Source organism: Xenopus laevis, chromosome 9_10L, assembly GCF_017654675.1.
Source record: "Xenopus laevis strain J_2021 chromosome 9_10L, Xenopus_laevis_v10.1, whole genome shotgun sequence".
Classification (NCBI taxonomy): Eukaryota; Metazoa; Chordata; class Amphibia; order Anura; family Pipidae; genus Xenopus; species Xenopus laevis.
In genome coordinates, this window is record NC_054387.1 from 111,496 (window position 1) to 132,999 (window position 21,504).

Genomic DNA, 21,504 nt, shown 5'->3' on the forward strand with positions numbered 1-21,504 from the left:
GGGGAGAAGTCTAGTTTTCTAGTGGCATCCTTGCAACACGATCTTGACAAACTGGCAATCTGGGCAGCTAAGTGGCAAATGAGATTCAATGTTGATAAATGTAAAGTCCTGCACCTGGGATGTAACAATATCCACTTATACCCTTAATGGGACTGCACTAGGCAAATCCATAATGGAGACGGAGCTTGGAGTCCTTGTAGATAATAAACTTGTCTGTAGCAAGTAATGCCAGTCAGCAGCATCAAGGGCAAATAAGGTATTGAGTTGTATTAAAAGGGGCATCGAGTCACAGGAGGAGGGGGTCCCACTGTATAGAGCACTTGTAAGGCCCCATCTAGAATATGCCGTACAGTTTTGGTCTCCATCACTCAAACAGGACATTATTGTATTAGAGAGGGGACAGAGAAGGGCAACTAAGCTGGTAAAGGGAAAATCTTAGTTATGAGGAAAGACTGGCCAAATTGGGGATGTTCATGCTGGAGAAGAGGCGCTTAAGGGGTGATATGATAACTATGTATAAATATATAAGGGGATCATATAATAACCTCTCTAATGATTTATTTACCAGTAGGTCTTTCCAGCTGACACAAGGTCACCCATTCCGATTAGAAGAAAAGAGGTTCCACCTAAATATTGGGAAGGGGTTTTTTACAGTGAGAGCTGTGAAGATGTGGAATTCTCTCCCTGAATCAGTTGTGCAGGCTGATACATTAGATGATACATTAGATAGCTTTAAAAAGGGGTTAGATAGCTTTTTAGCAAGTGAGGGAATACAGGGTTATGGGAGATAGCAACAGTACAAGTTGATCCAGGGACTAGTCCTATTGCCATTTTGGAGTCAGGAAGGAATTTTTCCCCCCTCTGAGGCAAATTGGTGAGGATTCAGATGGGTTTTTTGCCTTCCTCTGGATCAACTGGCAGATAGGCAGATATAAAAAAAAAAAAAAAGGTTGAACTTGATGGACGTGTGTCTTTTATCAACCTTACTTACTATTTTACTATGTAAGAGAGCGCAATTGCACACTAGTGATGCGCCCCTGCCAAGGAGACAGTGAAGAGGCACAAAAGAGCAGACACACTGCAGGTAGAGGGGAATGTCCCAGAGCAGAAAAGGGACTTATTTGTAGTGTAATGAGAGTGCACCGGCTGCATCCCCACAGGTATGTGTAGGTTTGGTAGCACATGTATAATGAATAGAAAGGAGCATGTTGTGCATTACATCAGTAATACCCTCTGTGCTTACAGCACACTACAGCAGTCGCGTAACCTGACGGGTTGCTAGCTCACTTAAGTAATCCAAGAGGATGCAGCCATACCCAGGTGAGGAGTATCATCAACCTTCTCTAAATAAGATACCATACTTGGTTCTACCCCCAACTTGCCAGGGAAATGCCTTTTTGCAGTCATGCAGAAAATACACATATACAAGGTCTCCTTGGCCCAGCTAGATGAACAGTCTCTGCTACTCCATGAGTCCAGTGATTGTGCCTGAGATCCATACAGCCTGCCCATGGTAACACTAAGGGATTTCCTTTCTTGAGTCCCTGTGATTATTTGGGTACCAGGCCTCGTGACTGAGGAAAGAGTGAAGATCCTGTGGAGTTTCCATTGGCTCCAGTTCGCCTGCTGCTTTTGGGCCTATAAGAAAAGAACAAGTCAACGTGATGAGATGTGGGGTTAAGATCTTAGTAAGACCTACTACAATGGCGCAGCACTAGGGAAAGTCTGTACTGGCAGAGCAGGAATCAGGAGTGAGCAGTGTATGTATTCTGGGCCAGTGTGGAGCATTATGTTCCAATATTGAGCATGTGGATAACAACAGGTAGTGATTTGGTGCCTTTGGTTTAGTAGAACAGAAGCCGAAAGGTAAGCCTGCCCCCCCCCCATAACACCACCCCTAGCATTTCTATACTGCCCAATGGCCCTTTTTCACTGGACAAAGGGCCACTCAAGGCATGAAGCATGTAGTAGAGATGTAATAAATACACCGCAAGCAGCTAGACCTGCTGTTTCAGCTTCTTGTAGTTACACACCCATATACTATATATACCTATGATTAAGGGATAACTCCCGAAACGCGTAAGGTGTCACCAGCAGGTACTCCAATAAACCCCGTTTTCAGAAGTGCCGTCTGCTTCTCTGAATCTTTGCTGTCATATACTATATATATATATATATATATATATATATATATATATATATATATATATATATATGTCCCAAAGGTGCACTCCGTTTCCTGTGTAAATACCCGGGTGCCAGCAGACATGTAATGGTATATCTGCAGGAATAGTGACACTCACGGGACTCTTCTGAAGCTTAACAAATGTGATACTTTATTGGAGACTTAACGTTTCTATCCCCCACAGGGATCTTCGTCAGGAAAATATCCTCTGGTTGTTTGTTCTGTATCCTCCTGACGCAGATCCCTGTGGGGGATCGAAACGTTGAGTCTCCAATAAAGTATCACATTTGTTCAGCTTCAGAAGAGTCCCGTGAGTGCCGCTATTCCTGCAGAGAGAGAGAGAGATATATATATATATATATATATATATATATATATATATATATATATATATATATATATATATATATATATATATACACACACACATATATATGTAAACAGGGCTGTGGAGTTCATACATCCTCAGACTCCTCTGTTTTTATTATACTAATTTATTTTCCATGTTGATTGAAATAAGTTAAGTACACAACATACAAGGCATTTTATCACTGGAGAAGCTCATCAATTTTAAAGCTATATGAAGATAGAGTCTGCTTATGGGAACAAACCAAAGAACTACTGGCTAGGAAGCAGACACACTACCCTATTGGGTATTGGCCATCCAAGCCTGTGACTGCCAACATGAATGAGGATATTGTTCAAGTTTGGGTCTAAATCTATAACTATGTCCTTGTGGCTTTTTATTTTATCTATTATAGAAACTACAAACATTCCTTAAAGGGGAACTATCGTGAAAAGGAAAATTTATTATGCTTCATCATGTCGCCTACAAGTTAGAAGGGATCTAATTGTTTGCTATGGGCAACATCACCAGTGATGTTCATCTCCAGTGTTAATAAATATGCCCCTAAGGGTACAAATCAGTGTGGCTGGAGCTTTTTTTGTTACATCAATATTAAAATGAACCTGCCAGGCATTGCATGCTACATACCTTGCTTTTGTTCTTTTAATGGCCGTACAATCAAAACGCGATGCATCTAGTTGTATATCATCTTCATCCTGCAGAGCAGCTTCCAGGGCAGCCTGAACTTTGGGGGCAATAGCAGGGCCCTCATAATCATGCGTTGTGCGACTTGGCATGTCCAGCTCCAGCAGAACAATATTCTCAGCCTGCGGAAAGCAGAGCATGTGCATAGCAATAATCCCTATGAAAATGCTACAATGGCTGACTATATGCTTTGTATGCCTCTGCTGATGCTTACCCTGTATCTGGAATCAGGTCGGACCATCATGGACATTTTGGCATGTTGGCACAAGGGTCTTTTGTAACCTATGGCTGACACTGGGCGCCTCATCATCTGCTGGTTTCTACAGAGCCAGAGAGGAGCAGGTCAGTAATGAGTAAGGAACATTATTATTGATACAGCCCTCTGCATAAGTCCCCCCTCCCACCAAAGAATGGATCTTGTCAGTAGTTTAGCCCTAACCCACACCTGTTTTTTTATTCACCACACCCACCCAGAATAGGCATGGTATATGTTAAACCCCTATACCTTGTAGAGTACTTATACCCATTAAAGGGGCAGTGTACTTCAAGAATGGTGTACATTTTGGCTATTGGTTTAATTAGAAAATACACATATTTCTTATTTCCTGCAAGAAAATGAAAGCGCTTTCACATTAGCACTTACTGTCTCACTTAGTTCTGATAAATCTCTGTTTCCAGAGGCGAAGTTCATCAAATAGATGACCAGCTCCATATCTCAAAGGCTAGACCTTAGGGTTTGCTTATACAGAGCTCATTATCTCACTTTTAAAATACCCGGTTAACAGTCCACGTTTGGAAAAAAGTCAAAGACAGTATACCAATGCAACCAATCTTGGTTTTCTTTAAGCCCCTATAACCCCTCCTGTATACTGTACAGGTTTGCTAGAACTGTAAATTCCACTGCATGAACTACACCACCCGTTGTAATAACCTTGCCTGGTAACAATGTAACAATGATAGTGCATTAGGGTTAGGGTCTCACTCTAGCCTGCTGATTGCGTGCAGTTTCCATTGATCCTCCTCTTCATCAAAGAAACATCTGTTCATCATCTTATTTTTCTCCTCCAGCGGAATAAAGTTCTCAATGATAAGGTGCCTGTACAAGAAAAGTAACTTATACTCCTGGCCTGCTGGCAATGTGTAAGTAGCACCTACACCTTTCAGCCCATCTTAAAGAAAAAATAATGTTTGTAAGTAATCAAAATATAATGTACAGTTGCCCTGTACTGCTATGACTGATGTGTTTGCTTATACTGTACTATATAGTAGTACAGGTATGGGACCTGTTATGCAGAATGCCCAATACCTGGGGTTTTCCAGATAAGAGCTCTTTCCATAATTTGGATCTTCATAACTTACATTTACTAGAAAATCACGTAAAAATGAATTCAACTCAATAGGCTGGTTTTGATTACAATAATGATTTGTTATATCTTAGTTTGGATCAAGTACACTGTACTGTTTTTTTATTATATAGAAAAAGGAAATAATTTCTCAAAATTCTGATAAAATGGAGTCTATGGGATATGGCCTTTTAGTAATTCAGATCTTTCTGGAAAATGGGTTTCCGGATAACGGATCCCATACCTGTATATAAGTAAACTGCTGTGTAGCCTTGGGGCAGCTATTGAAAAGAGAAAAGGCTCAGGTTTCATAGCAATTATACTGTATGTTTCAGTCCCTCTTAAGGTGGCAACTACAATCTTTCCTGGAAAAGATGTTTGCAGGAGAGATGGTTAGTTTTAATACACACGTGTAGAGCTGAATGGTCAGATATACAAGGAGAAACAATAGACTTCTACCTGTATTTGATGATTCAGCTCTAACAATGGCCGATGTTCGGGTGCCTTTAAAGGCGACTGACCAAATTTTTCAGGCCAGCTCCATCGACCAATATCCAAGTCTTCTGCCAATATCAGTCAGCTCATCTCCCACCATACACAATCAAATATCGTATGAAAATATGTTTAGTACAATATTATCGGCGTGTCTATGACCACCTTTAGGCCTACAGTAAGTGTACAAATGGCAATGACATGTTTATACCTTCTAGGCCCAATGTGTACTAATGACAGTGACACATTTATGGGTCCCTCCTCCTAGACCCAGAGTACTAATCACATGACATGTTTATGGGATGTCTCCCAATAGGCCCAATGTGTACTGATAGCAGTGACATTTATGGATCAGTGCCCCCTAAGCCCAAACTGCACTAATGGCAGTGATAAGTTTATGGGTTAGTGCCCACCAAGGTCCAGAATGTGCTCGTGACAGTGACATGTTTATCGGTCAGTGTACTAATTATATAATGTGTTTATGGGATGTCTTTCCATTACATGTTTATGGATCAGCCCTCTACAGGCCCAAAGTGTAGTAATGGCAGGACACGTTTATGGGTGTTTTAGGAAAAAGTTGGTGGCACACCAGTTATTTAAAAAGAATATCAGTAGCCCTTTAATACACAACTGATGTGTTGAGTGAGGGAAACCTACTTGAGTTTTAACTCCCTTGTGAGTTCGTTCTGTGTCTGCTCCAGCTCCTGCCTCTCCTTAATGTGCTCTTCCTGTAGGTCATGGATCTCAGCTTTCACTGCCTGTAACTTGGAGAAGAGCTGAAGCGGATGGAAAGAGAGGACTTTTACCCACCGGGAAAGGAGCCACTGACGGGAGGTTCTAGGTCACACCCCTTACTATTCCACTACCTGTTACCTTTTTCAATTTCTTGGTCTTTATGTCCACCTCCTGCTGCAGGGAACTGTATGTCTCCTTCAGCTCCAGGGTCTCCTCGTCTTGATTTTCCATCTGTTGCTGCATCTCTCGTTCGCGACATTTCTAATAAGATAATAATAGATAATAATAAGATCGCAACCAGCCTCGCTCTCACATAGCTCCTTGCCAACAATGAGCAACTTACCTGTTCTGCAATCTCATGCCGCTTCTGCTCCAGAATCTTCTGCTGCTCATTTGTGTGATCCACAATATTCTTTCCTCCAACTAGCAGCTTGCTCTCCATTGCCTGAAAAACAGAGTCATTCTCATCTACAATTATCTAACTAATCTAAAATAAGTCTATTCCTGCCACTCAGTTTAAAGGAGAAGGAAAGTCTGGTTGCACTTAGGGGTGCCACAAGTTAGGCACCCCCCAAGGGATTATATTGACTTACCTGAAACCCCGGGCAAGTGCTCCTATCGGCAGAAAACTACACCGGCCCGGGGTTTTTCTAGCAAGCACCATGGAGAGATCTTCTTCCGTCTTCTTCTTTCTTCAAATTTCCCCAGGCAAACGCAATGAGCACTAGAACAAAATAGCCGACTTTTAAGTTAAAGTCCCACTTTTCGTTCTACTGTGCATGCACAACCGCGTAAAGAAAGAAGAAGCAGGAAGAAGATCTCTCCGTGGTTCTCACTGGTATAACACCGGCCCACTGCAGTTTTTTGCCGATAGGAGCACCGGCCATGGGTTTCAAGTAAGTCAAAACAATCACTTGGGGGTGCCTAACATATGGCACCCCAGGTGCAAACAGACTTTCCTTCTCCTTTAAAGGTGGCCATACACTATAAGATCCACTTGTTTGGTGAGGTCATCAACCGAGCAGATGTTTCCCGATATGCCCTCCCAAGGTAGACAACATCAGACTCTAATCTGATCATTGGCCCAACCAATCAGATTCCAATAGCAGGTATACAAAAGGTCAGAGAGAGGACTGCATCAACTAGCAGAAAAATCAAACCTGCCTGATCGACATCTGGCCAAATATCGGTCGAGTGAGCCAGTGGGAGGTCCACATACAAGTGCAAATAAACTGCTGAATCGGTCTAAAGGGCCTGTATTGGCAGAATAAATCTGCCTTTGTATGGCCACCTTTACTCCACCTACCAACTATACACTGCACTCACCCAAAACTATCCCAAAGCATATTCCTGTTGCTATCAGCTTTACACAAGATACAAACTATACACTGCACCCACCCGCAATTCTCCCAAGGCCTTACTCCACAGAATTTATATACACTGCACCCACTCCAAAACATAGAGTTGGTGCAATAGGACACCCAAAGTAGAGCTGTTGGAACAAACAGTACAGTCAAAATGAGAAGAGCTATCGCTACTTCCAGCAATACTGAATACTTAGGGTTCTTGTCCATATCTCTCTTACCTTGACTTTAGAACTCAGCATTTCCATAGCTTCTCGCTCTTTTTTTAAATCATCCATTTTCTTTTCCTGTTCTTTTAGTAACTTCAGCTTTTCTTCTGCTACCAAACTATGGTCTTCCAAAATAGCCTTCTTCTCAATTTCAAGCCGTTCCTGCTGCTCCCTCCAATAATCTTCTTTATCTTCCAAAACATCATCCCCTTCATATAAGTCTCCTTCCTCGTCCTCATCTCCTTCTACCTCTCCCCCTGCCATTCTTCTTCTTCCCCTTCTTCGCCTTTTAATTCCAACTCTTTTCTCTAGCTGTGTTTTCAGCCTTGCAATCTCTTCCTGAAACTCCCGCAATAAAGCATCCTTGGGGTCTTCATTCACTCTTGGTTTGTTCTTGATATTTTTGGCTCGGTTAGAGTAGCGCAGAGTTGTCAATGTCTCCTCCACATTGTAGGAGGCTGGCCCTATATTGGCAACCATGACAGTCTTGGCATTTCCACCAAGTGAATCCTGCAGTAACCTGGTGAGTTTGGAATCCCTGTATGGGATGTGAGTGCTCCTGCCATCAACCAAAGCAGAGATAACATTTCCTAGTGCGGAAAGAGAGAGATTAATCTTAGTTGCTTCTTTCAGCCGTTCTCCTTGGGCTCCAGTCTTTGTTTGCCTTTCACTCCCTGCCAAGTCTACCAAGTTCAGCTTCCCAACACGGATGTGGTTTTCTCCATCCAAACCAATCTGACTACATTCAATTGTGATCATAAAGATGGCGTGTGAGCGAGAGCTGTGTTCATTCATATTGGTCGCTCCAACAGATCGGTTTTGATTCCCTACATTCATGACATGTTCAATCTCTTTAACACTCTTGGTAACAAAGGAAGACAAATCCTTGACATACACCCCAGTATCAGGTCTCTCTTTCAGCTCCAGGCGTTTGCTCTGATCCTTAGATAATAAGTCTCTTATTTCCTCCTGGTAAATCTCTAGGTAGGAAGCTCTGACCAGGTACTGCTGGTTCTGAGACCTTGAGATGTGAGTAAATATGTGCTCAAATGAGTTGGGTATTACCCCTCTCTTTTCTGGGTCACTACGCACTCCCTCCATTGTGTAGGTCTTTCCTGTTCCTGTCTGACCATATGCAAAAATGGTCCCATTGAAGCCAAGCAAGACAGAATCCACCAGTGGCCTGAAAGTCTCATCATAAAGCTCCACTTGCTTCGAGTTGGAGTCATAAACCGCATCGAATGTGAATGTCTTGGGCAGCTCGTTGGTGGCTCCCTTATGAACCTTTACTGACACCTGCCCAAGTTTTACATCCACATTAACAACCCTTTCATACCCAGCAGCCAGCTCTTTGCTGTTCATGGGACGGCAACGAACCACAACCCGCACAGATTCCGAGCTCTTGGACTTGGACATCTTGTTTTCCAGCAAGTAGAAGCCACAAAGTTCACTGCTTCAAGGACGTTTTCGTCACAAACCTGAATATAGAAAAAGGCAGCATTGGTGGGCAGAGACACTCACTGTTTGCATACCAGATCATTTCTGAATTAACTTAAAGGGGAAAGAGGGTCTAGCTGTGCCTGTATGAGCATACTTAGTGATAACAGACCTGAATATATCTGCAGGACAGACACCACCTCATTCTCTAAGGATCAACTATAGATGTTAGGCAGGTTAAGGGAAGGACACACAATCCGAGTCAATTTAATGGTACCAAGTAGCCAACTTCAATTATCAGGCAGAGGGTTCACTGGCTCGCTGTTGAGACTAACTTTAAAACAAATTTAAAGGGTTAAAAAATAAAATAAAACAGATTTACCAGTGTCAGTCAGTATTGAGTCCCAAGGAGTGAACTTCCCCTTTAAGGCTATTAGAAACGGTTTCTGTATTCAACTAAAGTGACAGCGAGAAAGGGCTACATAGTACCGGTGTGTGGAGGGTTATAGAGTTTCCCAAGGAAGAGATAGGCGTGGTCCTGTGACAGATATAGTGTATCGGGGGGGGGGGGCTGGTTAAGTAGGAAAGATATAGTGCCCAAGTAGAGTGGATGTTCCAGTAGATGTTGATGGCCAATAGAACACTGGGAAATGCCTCATTAAATTATTTTTCTGGGTACTTGCCCCAATTAGACTCATGGCCTGGGGCTTATCCAGTTAAAGTGATACTGACACTAAAAAAATTCAAAATATTAATCTACTTTAAAAGTTACATATATGTCATGTTGTTTTTCTCTGAAAGTTCTGCTTTTGTAAGTAATTGTCATTTGAAATTCCTAAACCAGACTGTTTTGCCAACCTGACTGTCCCTTCTTAACCTGTCAGTTAAGAGTTTCTACTGCTAATGGACTACTGCAGCACAAATATGGCAGCTCCCTCATACAGTAACTGGGTATTAAGAAAGGTAACGTAAAAGCATCAGGCAAATACTTTTATGGCAAAATTAGAAATAGCATTCAAAGACAATGTTATGATAAATAATAAAAAAGGTTATTTTCTGATATCAGTATCTCGTTAAAGGTGACACTGTCTCTCAATCTAACCTTAGTATCGTAGTAACTTACGGACAGTGACACACTGACATTCAAGATAAATAAAGACAAACACACCCATCAGTTCAATGTTTTTGTTCAAGCAAAACCAACCTAACTCCTATGGTCACATGATGAGGGCTACAGGGGTCAGAAACAAGATGAGAAGTATAGTGATCAGATACATGATAGGGATGTCATACATGACAAGGGGTACAGGGGTGGGATACATGATGAGGAGGTACAGGGGTGGGATACATGATGAGGGGGAACAGGGGTGGGATACATGATGAGGGGGAACAGGGGTGGGATACATGATGAGGGGGAACAGGGGTGGGATACATGATGAGGAGGTACAGGGGTGGCATACATGATGAGGGGGTACAGGGGTGGGATACATGATGAGGGGGAACAGGGGTGGGATACATGATGAGGGGGTACAGAGGTAGGATACATGATGAGGAGGTACAGGGGTGGCATACATGATGAGGGGGTACAGGGGTGGGATACATGATGAGGGGGTACAGGGGTGGCATACATGATGAGGGGGTACAGGGGTGGGATACATGATGAGGAGGTACAGGGGTGGCATACATGATGAGGGGGTACAGGGGTGGGATACATGATGAGGGGGAACAGGGGTGGGATACATGATGAGGAGGTACAGGGGTGGCATACATGATGAGGGGGAACAGGGGTGGGATACATGATGAGGAGGTACAGGGGTGGCATACATGATGAGGGGGTACAGGGGTGGGATACATGATGAGGGGGAACAGGGGTGGGATACATGATGAGGGGGTACAGAGGTAGGATACATGATGAGGAGGTACAGGGGTGGCATACATGATGAGGGGGTACAGGGGTGGGATACATGATGAGGGGGTACAGGGGTGGGATACATGATGAGGAGGTACAGGGGTGGCATACATGATGAGGGGGTACAGGGGTGGGATACATGATGAGAGGGAACAGGGGTGGGATACATGATGAGGAGGTACAGGGGTGGGATACATGATGAGGGGGTACAGGGGTGGGATACATGATGAGGAGGTACAGGGGTGGCATACATGATGAGGGGGTACAGGGGTGGGATACATGATGAGAGGGAACAGGGGTGGGATACATGATGAGGGGGTACAGAGGTAGGATAAGGAGTTTGATATATGATGAGGGTTAGGGTTGGATAAAAGATATACTATGAGTATAGGGTGAGGAGGGTAACATGATTGGGAGTATAGTGGGGTGGGATATGTTATTATGTGGGAATAACTGAGTAAGGCAATATATCACCTGTACCCCAATATTTATAGAAGTATTGGCGCAAGAAGTTAAATAGTAGACTTTCCATAAACCCACGCTGTTAGACCCCTACCTGCCATTCTACGCTTGCCGGTCAGTCTGTCCTACACTCTGTCCCAGCACCGGATGCTGAATGACTGCTGCCTCCAACTTCCTTGGTTACCAACCTAGTAACGACCAGCTCACTTCCTTAGTAACGCCAACATCTACAAAGTTTCTTCTTCCTTAGCAACCGCTGCTTCAGTAACTGCCGAGTTTTAACCGACTTTACTTTTTGCCACGAACTGCCACTAACAAAACGCCTCAGGCTGTTGTATTGAGCAGTAGGGGACACTATGACCTCTACTGGATATGGAACGGGAGCGACGGGAAGGTCGTTTTGTTTCGCTCCTGAAAATGTTGTCTAATCAAGCCACAAACTGGTCAGCTATTAAATATGAGGGTTATATAAAGGGACTTTCTCTCACATAAACAGCGCAGCAGCTCAGAACTAGCTCTGTGCCCAAATATCACAGAATGGATGAAGTTCTGCTGCTCCGCCTCATAAGGAGCAGCGCAGCGGCGTCATTGATTGGCTGAAGGTGGAGGCGGAGCTAGAATGTCAACATTGCCTCCTTGCCCAATGCCGAGCAGCCGTACCCGGAAGAGAAGTGACATTTCTTTCAGTCAGTCTGTACTATACGAACACAATGCGGCTTCTCCTGCTATGTTCCTCCCCCTTCCAATAAGACTCTATTCACTCCTCCGTCCCTCTCAGAACTCAGTCTCGTTACTCAGCCCTTCTAGAACGACTCCCTCATTCATCAGCCTTATTATCCGCCTCGCTCCTAGGAAAGATGAACGCTGAGGAATGACGAGGGAGGAGCCAGATACTATACGAGAGGGAGGAGGGAACCATTAAGGTGTGACAGGAGGGGGAGATCTGAGAGAGAAAGCTGCATTGTGTGGGCTTAGGAGATCACATCACTCACTTTGGCTGATTATGTCCTAAAATAGTTTCAGTACAGACGTAGTTATTGTTGTCCCCCCCCCTTCCTTATTATGAGGAAATGATTTTTATTTTAAGGAAAACAATCACCTTCACTTGCCTGTCCTGATTCCAATATATTGGAAAGAGGTGAATCTTTAGTAACTAGTCATTTATTGATACAATATACAGGGTGAATGATTCTAAGTTACAGAATGAAATAGATTTCCTTATCTTTGGATCATTGTATTTAGAAGGAGAGGCAGTTGACAATGAATTCAGGCAATGACATGGCTTTGGTGCATGACCCTCATTTTCCCAATAACCAAGCGACGATCAAAACGTCATAAGACTAGTTCAGGAGTCGCGACAAAGGTCCCAAACGTATTTGCTGTGTAACAACACCTGTATCTACAGTTTACCCAGCAATATATGTAATACTTGAACTAAGCATACGCCAACTCATTCACAAAGATTCCATTGGGCTGAATCCCTGGCTGAACCAAATCCTTAAAGGACCAGTAACTTTAAAACATGAAATTGTTTTAAAATAATAAAAATATAATGCAGTGTTGCCTGTACTAGTAAAACTGGTGTGTTTGCTTCAGAAATATTACTATAGTTTATATAAACAAGCTGCTGTGTAGCCATGGGGGCAGCCATTCAAAGGAGAAAGGCTCAAGTTACACAGCAGTCAGCAGATAAGCTCTGTAGAACATAATGTTATCTGTTATCCATTTTTTATCCTGTGCCATATAGCCATTTTTCAATTTCCGCCATTGCTACTCAGCAGTTTGTTTATATGAACTATAGTAGTGTTTCTGAAGCAAACCTATCAATTTTACTAGTGCAGGGCAACTAGTAAGTTCTCTTTAACAGTTCTCTTTAACCCTTCCAGCACCTAACGTACATATGCAATGACGGTTCAGATTTGGCCAAATCCCTGTGCTGCATATATCAAAGCAGGTATATATATCGTAAATAATTACAAAGTCAATTATAGAAACACTCATCCATTTGGTCTCCTTCCTTTGACAAAGGTTCTGCCTCCTGCACTAGCTCTAATGAGGACTCCGGGGTTCCATATCTCTGTGGAACATTTGCATAAACCGCTTTTTGGTCTTCCTCTAAAATGTTTGATGTATTTTCAGGTAAACAAGTGGCGTTGTGGTCGTAAATGATTGCATTCACACCCTTGTCTGTAAGGCTTTGGTAATTCCTTTGCGTGGCCACTGCCATGTGTATCTTTGCGCTCCTGGATTTCCAGCACACGTATCAGTTGTATATTGCACTCAAGATGGAGGTCTTCAACTCTATTTATGTTTAAGACTATATTAAAGAGATGGCTGTACTCCCATTCCCTACAAGTACTTGTACTTCTTTCACAATACTGCTCCTTTGCACTCACATTGCACATGAGGGGATAGTGCCCCTTTAATGATCTGCACAAGACAAATGCATTAGACTCATATTACACAACGGGAAATACTGCCCTTTCAAGGTTTACACGGAACCCTACTTTTAGTGAATTCCAGTGAGTTTGCCCCTCCTACGAAGATCGGCAAATCACTTCTTGTGCTAGGTTGTATATACATGTTGCACAAAATATCCTATAAGGAACATTAAAGGAGAAGGAAATTAGCTTTGTCAGAAAGGTCTATATAAATACACCAGTAACCCCTCAAAATAATGCTGCTCTGAGTCCTTTGTCAAAAGAAACATCACATTTCTCTCCTTCTATTGTGTACTCATGGGCTTCTGTATCAGACTTCCTGTTTTCAGCTTATACCTCCAGGGCTAGGGCTTGAGCATGCTCAGTTTGCTCCTCTCTACTCCCCTTCCTGCTGTAATCTGAGCCCAGAGCTATGAGTGAGCAGGGAGAGACTCGGGCAGGAAGTGATGTCACACCAAGACAATATGGCAGCTGCTATCCTAAACAAACAGAGAACACTTCAAGAGCTGTTTACTCAGGTTTGGTAAACCTGCAGAATAAATATAGTTTTATAGCTTGTACTATTGCGGCTAATCTATTGGCAATAAACTACTTAAGTAGCTTTCCGTCTCCTTTAATAGTGTACTGCTTAACCCTAACAGAACGATATTCCTTATGGCTCCTTTGCAGCGTTCCTTTCAGTACCTGAAGGTTAAGTGGCCCAGATTTTATTGGGTCTACTGTAGCTTCTCCTCCTCTCACAATCCTGCAGATTCGTTGAACTCTTTTATTAGTGAAAAGTGTAAATATTCAAAGACATAAAATTAATAAAAGCCTGTGGCTAAATGATGTGCTTTTAGACAGAGAGAGCTTTGTGTGTTGCTAAGATATCTGCCGAAAAGTCCTTTTCTGCCTCCCAAAAGGCCTGATTTCATGGAGTCTTTATTGCCACCACTAAGTAGGAAATTGGCCAGCCAAAGCCCAGGAAGGGAGCATCTCTATCTTTGTTACCTGGGCTTATACTGCATGTCAATGAGCTTGTCCTGAGCTCAACAGGCAAACAAGACACCCGCCTGGCATCACTTGCCCCCTACATCATATTGGCCTGTGTCACCTTTTCACAGCTCATCCTGCACCACCCCAGGGGAATCCATGCCAAAGAATGATGATGGTCTTCCATGAACATCTCGATCTCGCTTGACAAAAGCAGTGAAAGAGGAAACACAGTTGCCAATAAAATGGTCGGCCTGGGCCAGGATGTATAGATCAATCTGAGCCACCTCTGGCTGGAGACACACAACTCTCACCTGCAAAGAAAGGAACATTAGCCATGAGCTTCCTCCAGTGCTAACTGTCACTATCCTCCATGATGCATTTGGCTCCATGCTCACCTCGTTTCCCAAGAAAGCTTGTATCTCTGCAGTGTATGAGGTGGAGTCAGTGGCAATATACACTGATCTGGCATTAGACCTTTCCACCCATAGCGTCAACGCTCGTCTCATCTCCTTGAGATCAGGAAGGCACATGTCCATGGTGAGGGGGGCAGCTCTGTACCTGTCATAGCCAACACACTGTGGGGAGGCCATGAAATGGGAACCGGCCGTTCCATCCTTCAGCATTTTACAAGCATTTTTCTTAGAAGAAACAAAAATCATTAAACAGGTGGATACATTTAATGCAATGTAGCCAGTTGGCCTCTTCATTGGACACTTGGCATGCAGTCTTATTGGCCAAGCTTGGCTGCATTATACCCACATGCTTTGACCCCATGTCTTTGTAGGCATTTTGTGACCACTGACCCGTCAGTTAATGGGCACACAGTAGAACATGTTCCTCTAGATGTAACGTGTTCTGAGACTAAACACCAGACCTAAGTCATAGACTGTGAATCTACAGCTGGGCTGAAGAGCTTTCAAGTCTGCAGGAGTCGAGGAGACCCACCCAGTGTGTCCTGCTACACCTGACACATGGGTGAGTAACAACAAGTGGGAATAATTATTCGCCCATCTGGATTCTGCTTCCTGTCTCTATACTGCAGATACTCTGGACTTACCCAATCAGAGCCAATCCTCAGATGAATTCCCACATACGGCCTTACAAGCAGTGATCGGATCTGTTCCTCTCCCTCACGCACAATCTTCTCAGACCACACTATGTATCTCTGCAGTGATCGATGCTCCTCTAAAACTGGGAACTGTGCCGGGGCCCCTGGGAGAGCGATGACTGGGTGCTGGGATGGGGGAAACCTTGTACAAAATCATATGGGTTATTATATTAACTAGTGCCACAGAATCGGAACCAAACTACGCCTCCCATCAGAGCATTCTTGCCTTAATTGCTGGAACTTTCTTTGCCATTCTGCCCAATACAGCCATTTTTAAGAAAAGGAGGTTTGGCTGTGAGCACTGTAGAGGTAGGCCACTGTTGTACAGGTAGATGAGTCTGGGCAAGAAATAGTAACACACAGACTGCAGCATGTACATCAGATCAGTGACTGTTCTGCCTGTGGGAATGCAGTGTATTGTATACACCTGTTCAAATCAACAGGGACTGCAAGCGATTCATTCCAGAGAGAATGGCAGACAGACAACTGGTCATAATGAGCACATGCTGTACTAAGGGAATCAATATGGCACCTCCTCCTCCCATATGTATAAATACAAATATACAGAGAAGGAATGTTCTGGGCACACAATAAGCTATACCCTCATACTGTACTGTCTAAGGGAATCAATATGGCACCTCCTCCTCCCATATGTATAAATACAAATATACAGAGAAGGAATGTTCTGGGCACACAATAAGCTATACACTCATACTGTACTGTCTAAGGGAATCAATATGGCACCTCCTCCCATATGTATAAACACAAATACACAGAGATAAGGGAATTGTTCTACTCAGTGATAAATAATGTCACATTGTTGCACATAATTCTTTTACATTTAATGTCCACTCTGCAATAAGATGGCTTAAAGGAACAGTAACACCAAAAATTAAAGTGTTTTAATGCCCTGCACTGGTAAAACTGGTGCGCTTGCTTCAGAAACTCTACTATAGTTTATATAAACAAGCTGCTGAGTAGCCATGGGGGCAGCCATTCAAGCACAGGATACACAGTAGATAACAGATAAGTACTACTATAGTTTATATAAACAAACTGCTGTGTAGCCATGGGGGCAGCCATTCAAGCACAGGATACACAGTAGATAACAGATAAGTACTACTATAGTTTATATAAACAAGCTGCTGTGTAGCCATGGGGGCAGCCATTCAAGCACAGGATACACAGTAGATAACAGATAAGTACTACTATAGTTTATATAAACAAGCTGCTGTTTAGCCATGGGGGCAACCATTCAAGCACAGGCTACACAGTAGATAACAAATAAGTTCTGAAGAATCCCATTGTATATTACAGAGCTTATCCATTATCTGCGGTGTATCCTGTGCCCTTTCTCCTTTTTCAGCTTTGAATGGCTGCCCCCATGGGTAATCAGCAGCTTGTTTATATAAACTATAGTAGTGTTTCTGAAGCAAAGACCCCAGTTTTACCAGTGCAGCACAACAGCATATGATAATTTCTTTACTTTAAGACATTTTCATTTTTTGGTGTTACTGTTCCTTTAAGCAGATATATTTGCACCGAGATGTTAAGGTAAGTTTCAACATCAGAGCCCAAATCCAACCATTGGGCCCAGCTGCACATTTTGCAGCCTTCAGCTCTTTGGTTTTATCTCCACCAAGATTCAGTTCTTAAGTAGCCTGACCCAGGTTTCTTGCAGAATTTCCATTAGCGCTGTCCATGGTCCCTTCTGAGCCAACAAGCTATCCAGTGCCTGCTGGCTCCTCCCACCAGATTTTACAATAGGTTTGGATCAGCCACATCAAGATCAAAAAGATGGGGCAAATATAGGGACCTGGGATGCCACCCTACTTAAGCCTTTTGTCCTTCTGCCCCCACTGACTCTATGGTACCAGAAGCAGAAGCAATAATCTATACCCTCACCAGCACAAAGAAGGCATACTCCGCAATTACAACAGTGCTCATTGTAAATGAACAAATGGCAAAATCTGCCAGTTCCCCCCCCCCCCAAGAATTCCAGCACAGCAACAGACCCCAAATTCATTGCATCTTTTTCATTGGTACCCCATTTCTATTTACCTGCTAATCCACACATCTTTATAATAGGCACTGAAGGTAATGCCATCAAATAGCTCAGACTGAGTGAAATCCACATGAAAGTGATCCCAGAAAGGCCCAAATGGGTTTCCATCCTACAAACACAAGCATATTAGCCAGTTAGATTGCTCCCGCCAATCAGATCTCAGGAATTTCAGGTCCAACCTTGACCACAGGATCCCTTTAATATTAATTGGTTGCCTCTGATCTGACCCTCTATTTGTCTCCCATATGTGTCACATTTAGGTCTCCACAATTTCCCTATTTATGGATGGCCCAAAAACGAATCCCTGATCAACGGATGGCCCAATAACCCCTCCCCAGTTAATGGATGGTCCATTAACCCCTCCCCAGTTAATGGATGGTCCATTAACCCCTCCCCAATTAATGGATGGTCCATTAACCCCTCCCCAATTAATGGATGGTCCATTAACCCCTCCCCAATTAATGGATGGTCCATTAACCCCTCCCCAATTAATGGATGGTCCATTAACCCCTCCCCAATTAATGGATGGTCCATTAACCCCTCCCCAATTAATGGATGGTCCATTAACCCCTCCCCAATTAATGGATGGTCCATTAACCCCTCCCCAATTAATGGATGGTCAATTAACCTCTCCCCAATTAATGGATGGCCCAAGAGTCCAATCCCAATTAATGGATGGCACAATTACCCCTCCCCAATTAATGGATGGCACAAAAACCCCCTTATAATCAAATATCAACCAAATACTCTGAATCAAGTGGGCTATAGGCTATACTCCCACAGCACATAGAGCTCTACTCATTAAGTAGATGGCCCAGTCTATGGATGACCCAATATTTCCCTTCATGATAGGGTGGTTCCAGTTTCCCTTTCCAATCAGTGTAGATACAGTTGCCCTTCTATTCCCTTTTTTCCTGCTACTTACCTTCATAGGGCAGCTCTTCTTATCAGGGCTCCTCTGGGCTGCGGCTGTGAAACAATAGGCCAATCGCTTAGTGGGGGGCCACAACACTGGCGCTAATTGTTCCATAAATTCCTCCATGCTGATCACTTGATGAAACTGGCGCAGGGGCTCCAGCTGAAAGAATTCCTCATACGGGACATGCACCTAGGGAGGAATTACAGTGTTTCATAGTATCAGCTTTTAATACTCAAGTAATTATAATTTCCCCAGCTACACACTCCTTTGGGGCAAGAAAAGCATTATTCACTGGGGGAAGGGGCGTCTGAAAGTATTGGCATTATTTAAACAGTTCTTTGCGGTACTGCTGCTATCTTAACTTGATTTGTCACCTGTGTCTACAATTACATTTTACGTGTCCTTGTGCCCAAGGGGTTTCTGGGAAATCAAGCTGGGGCTGGTGCATTGTTTTCTAATAAATGGTCTGGGCTAAACTTGTAGTTATTTCCCTGGGGCACCTAATATATGGATAACCCCCCATTGGGGGCTGCAGAAAAAAATGTAAATGTGGGGGGCAAGGAGTGAAAAAAAAAGTACATAAGAAAAATACAGATTTTCTTGCCAACAGCTTGTGGGGGGAAGAGGGTAGCAAATGGCAGCATACTGGCAGCTCTGGGTACCATATCACTTTTCTCCACCAGCCACAGGTAATGTTCTTGGCAGCACTTTGCAGAACAACCTACCTTGCTGGCACAGTAACTTCCATGCCATCAGCAGAAGATTCTACATGTTAGCGTGGAAATGGTTAAGAGTTGCACACCCCCAAATCCTGTTCATATATTAGGGTTAGCATCTACTGACACTTCTCTGCCCACATGTGTTAGTACATATAGACAGGCTGGAAAGTCAAGGTACTTACATTGGTGTACGGTGGCCTATGGTGATTATAAACAATCCATGGCGGAACCACGAGGGTACGATTTACCATCTTAGCAAATGCTAAGGATCCCAAGAAATGATCCGCTTGATTGCCAAATCGCCCTGTTAAAACACAAATGGCAATACCACCAGTTTTCCACTTTATGTGCCATCACCAAAAGTGGAAATGATGCTGCATATGGGCAATGTGGCCAATACATATGGCAGACCCAACTTCATGCCACCCTCCAGCCAGACTGTTACCACCTTCATGTTCATAGGCTGGACCCCACATAAATCAGTAAAACATTGAAGCACCATGTGAGAAGGAACCCCAGGAATGCCAGCTGGGTACATACACTAACACAGCTTCCAAGTCTACTGCCCAAACATTAACCCACAGTGGGCCAATTATGCACTCGACCAGGGCCCAGATTATAGTAAATGATGAGGATAATGGAGTCGCCGAGTAGTACAGGGGCTATAAATATACCTTGGCGTTTCACTGGCACGTGAGTGTCCAGTTGGAACACTAAAACAACAGTCAGTGCCCTTGGGAACGAATGAATCTTTATAGAGTAGAGAAAAACCTGCATTCCACAGATCGCTTTATCCAGGGATATGATGAAATGAGGTATGTACAAAGAGCTGTGAAAAACAACTACGTAACAGATGCAATGAGGTTGTTCATGAACAGGTTACACTGGGTGAGGGCAGTCAACAGGGCACAGAGCAACCAGTGGGGACTTTTCTAGTGTATAGAAATTTAGCTGCACTAACAAATGCCCCCAGGAGTCCTATATTCTCCCACCTGTGCAGACAAACTCAGTCCTCCAAAAGTTTAATGCTCTGTGGATAGGCACTGCAATATATGGCAGGTACACAGCCTAAGGGCTCTAACAGACGAGCGTTTTTACCTGCACTCCCCTGCGTTCCGGTTTCATGCGTTCAGTGCGTCTACCCCTGTGCTCCCCTGCAGCTGAATTCTTTTCAATATGGCTGTACTCACACAGACGCATGTAAGCGCCGAACCCAGGTAAAATGCAACATGCTGCGTCCCAACCTGCGTTCGGCGCTTACATGCGTCTGTGTGAGTACAGCCACATTGAAAAGAATTCAGTGCGTCTAACCCTGCGCTCCCTTGCGGCTGAACGCATGAAACCAGAACGCAGGGGAGTGCAGGTAAAAACGCTGGTCTGTAAGAGCCCTAAACCTCTCCTGTACCCTATAATCCATCTCTTCCCCATCCTGCGTCATTACCCTACACAGAAACCAAAATACCCAACCCACTATACTCCCTCATTCTCACTACCCAGCACTGTAGCCATAAACTTGCCAGCACAAAACACTGCCACCTCAACAGTACTTGACAGGTAGCCAAGGTGTCCTCTCCAAACTATTAAACCCCCGCACAGACAGTACCCACAACATACTCCCAATATGAGCTAAGCCAGTGTACTGCTTCATTCAGCCGCAGCCGAGGACAGTCTCTACTAACTTACCTGACACAGCAGATAAAGCACCTAATCCAACACACCCCATGTTGCGAGTCCCACTACACAGCGCGGGTCTATACCCTGGACCCAGACAATGACATTATAACAAACCACAGACCGTCCCTCGGGCACCGCTGTGGCTAAATTATAAACTCTAGGGAAACGTACCCATGCAGGGGCAGTACACGATGTATCCGTTAGAGTTATAAAGCCCCTCACACCCGACAAAGGGCAGAAGCAGAAGAAAAAGCCAAACACCGCGCTCCATTCCCTCCCGCTCTGCTCACACCCGGAAAACAAGTGATGGGCGCCGCCATATTGCTCGGGAGCCGACATTTCTAAGGATTATGGGAGAGGTCGCCATCTTGGTACAGGCAGGAAGGATACTCGGAATGAAATTGTTAGTGAATGCT

The 21,504-nt window shown here is 43.8% G+C and overlaps 2 protein-coding genes and 1 long non-coding RNA gene across 4 annotated transcripts; all 3 read right to left on the bottom strand.

The window, feature by feature from the left end:
• Positions 1-1,368: 1,368 nt before the first annotated feature.
• Positions 1,369-12,759, bottom strand: LOC108702080 (kinesin-like protein KIF3B). Of its 2 annotated transcripts, XM_018237076.2 has the most exons (9): positions 11,282-12,757; positions 7,392-8,857; positions 6,150-6,251; positions 5,945-6,067; positions 5,729-5,847; positions 4,219-4,332; positions 3,451-3,556; positions 3,180-3,358; positions 1,369-1,638 (listed from the first exon to the last, which is right to left on the bottom strand). In XM_018237076.2, exons 2-9 carry the CDS (start codon positions 8,793-8,795, stop codon positions 1,551-1,553), a joined length of 2,235 nt encoding a protein of 744 aa, XP_018092565.1. In that variant the 5' UTR covers positions 8,796-8,857; positions 11,282-12,757; the 3' UTR covers positions 1,369-1,550. The 2 variants fall into 2 exon arrangements, with proteins under 2 accessions (XP_018092565.1, XP_018092567.1); XM_018237078.2 differs by lacking the exons at positions 1,369-1,638; positions 3,180-3,358; positions 3,451-3,556 and having other exon boundaries at positions 4,273-4,405; positions 11,282-12,759.
• A 570-nt stretch (positions 12,760-13,329) lies between these two features.
• Positions 13,330-13,910, bottom strand: LOC121398028. The gene is made up of 2 exons (XR_005964081.1): positions 13,695-13,910; positions 13,330-13,617 (listed from the first exon to the last, which is right to left on the bottom strand). It is a non-coding gene; the product is annotated as an uncharacterized LOC121398028 (long non-coding RNA).
• A 470-nt stretch (positions 13,911-14,380) lies between these two features.
• pofut1.L (protein O-fucosyltransferase 1 L homeolog) lies at positions 14,381-21,383 on the bottom strand. The gene is given in 7 exon segments (NM_001088891.1): positions 14,381-14,914; positions 14,999-15,241; positions 15,661-15,853; positions 17,773-17,885; positions 18,702-18,884; positions 19,597-19,718; positions 21,260-21,383. Coding segments are annotated over 7 exon segments (1,143 nt in total). The 5' UTR covers positions 21,360-21,383; the 3' UTR covers positions 14,381-14,725.
• Positions 21,384-21,504: the final 121 nt, after the last annotated feature.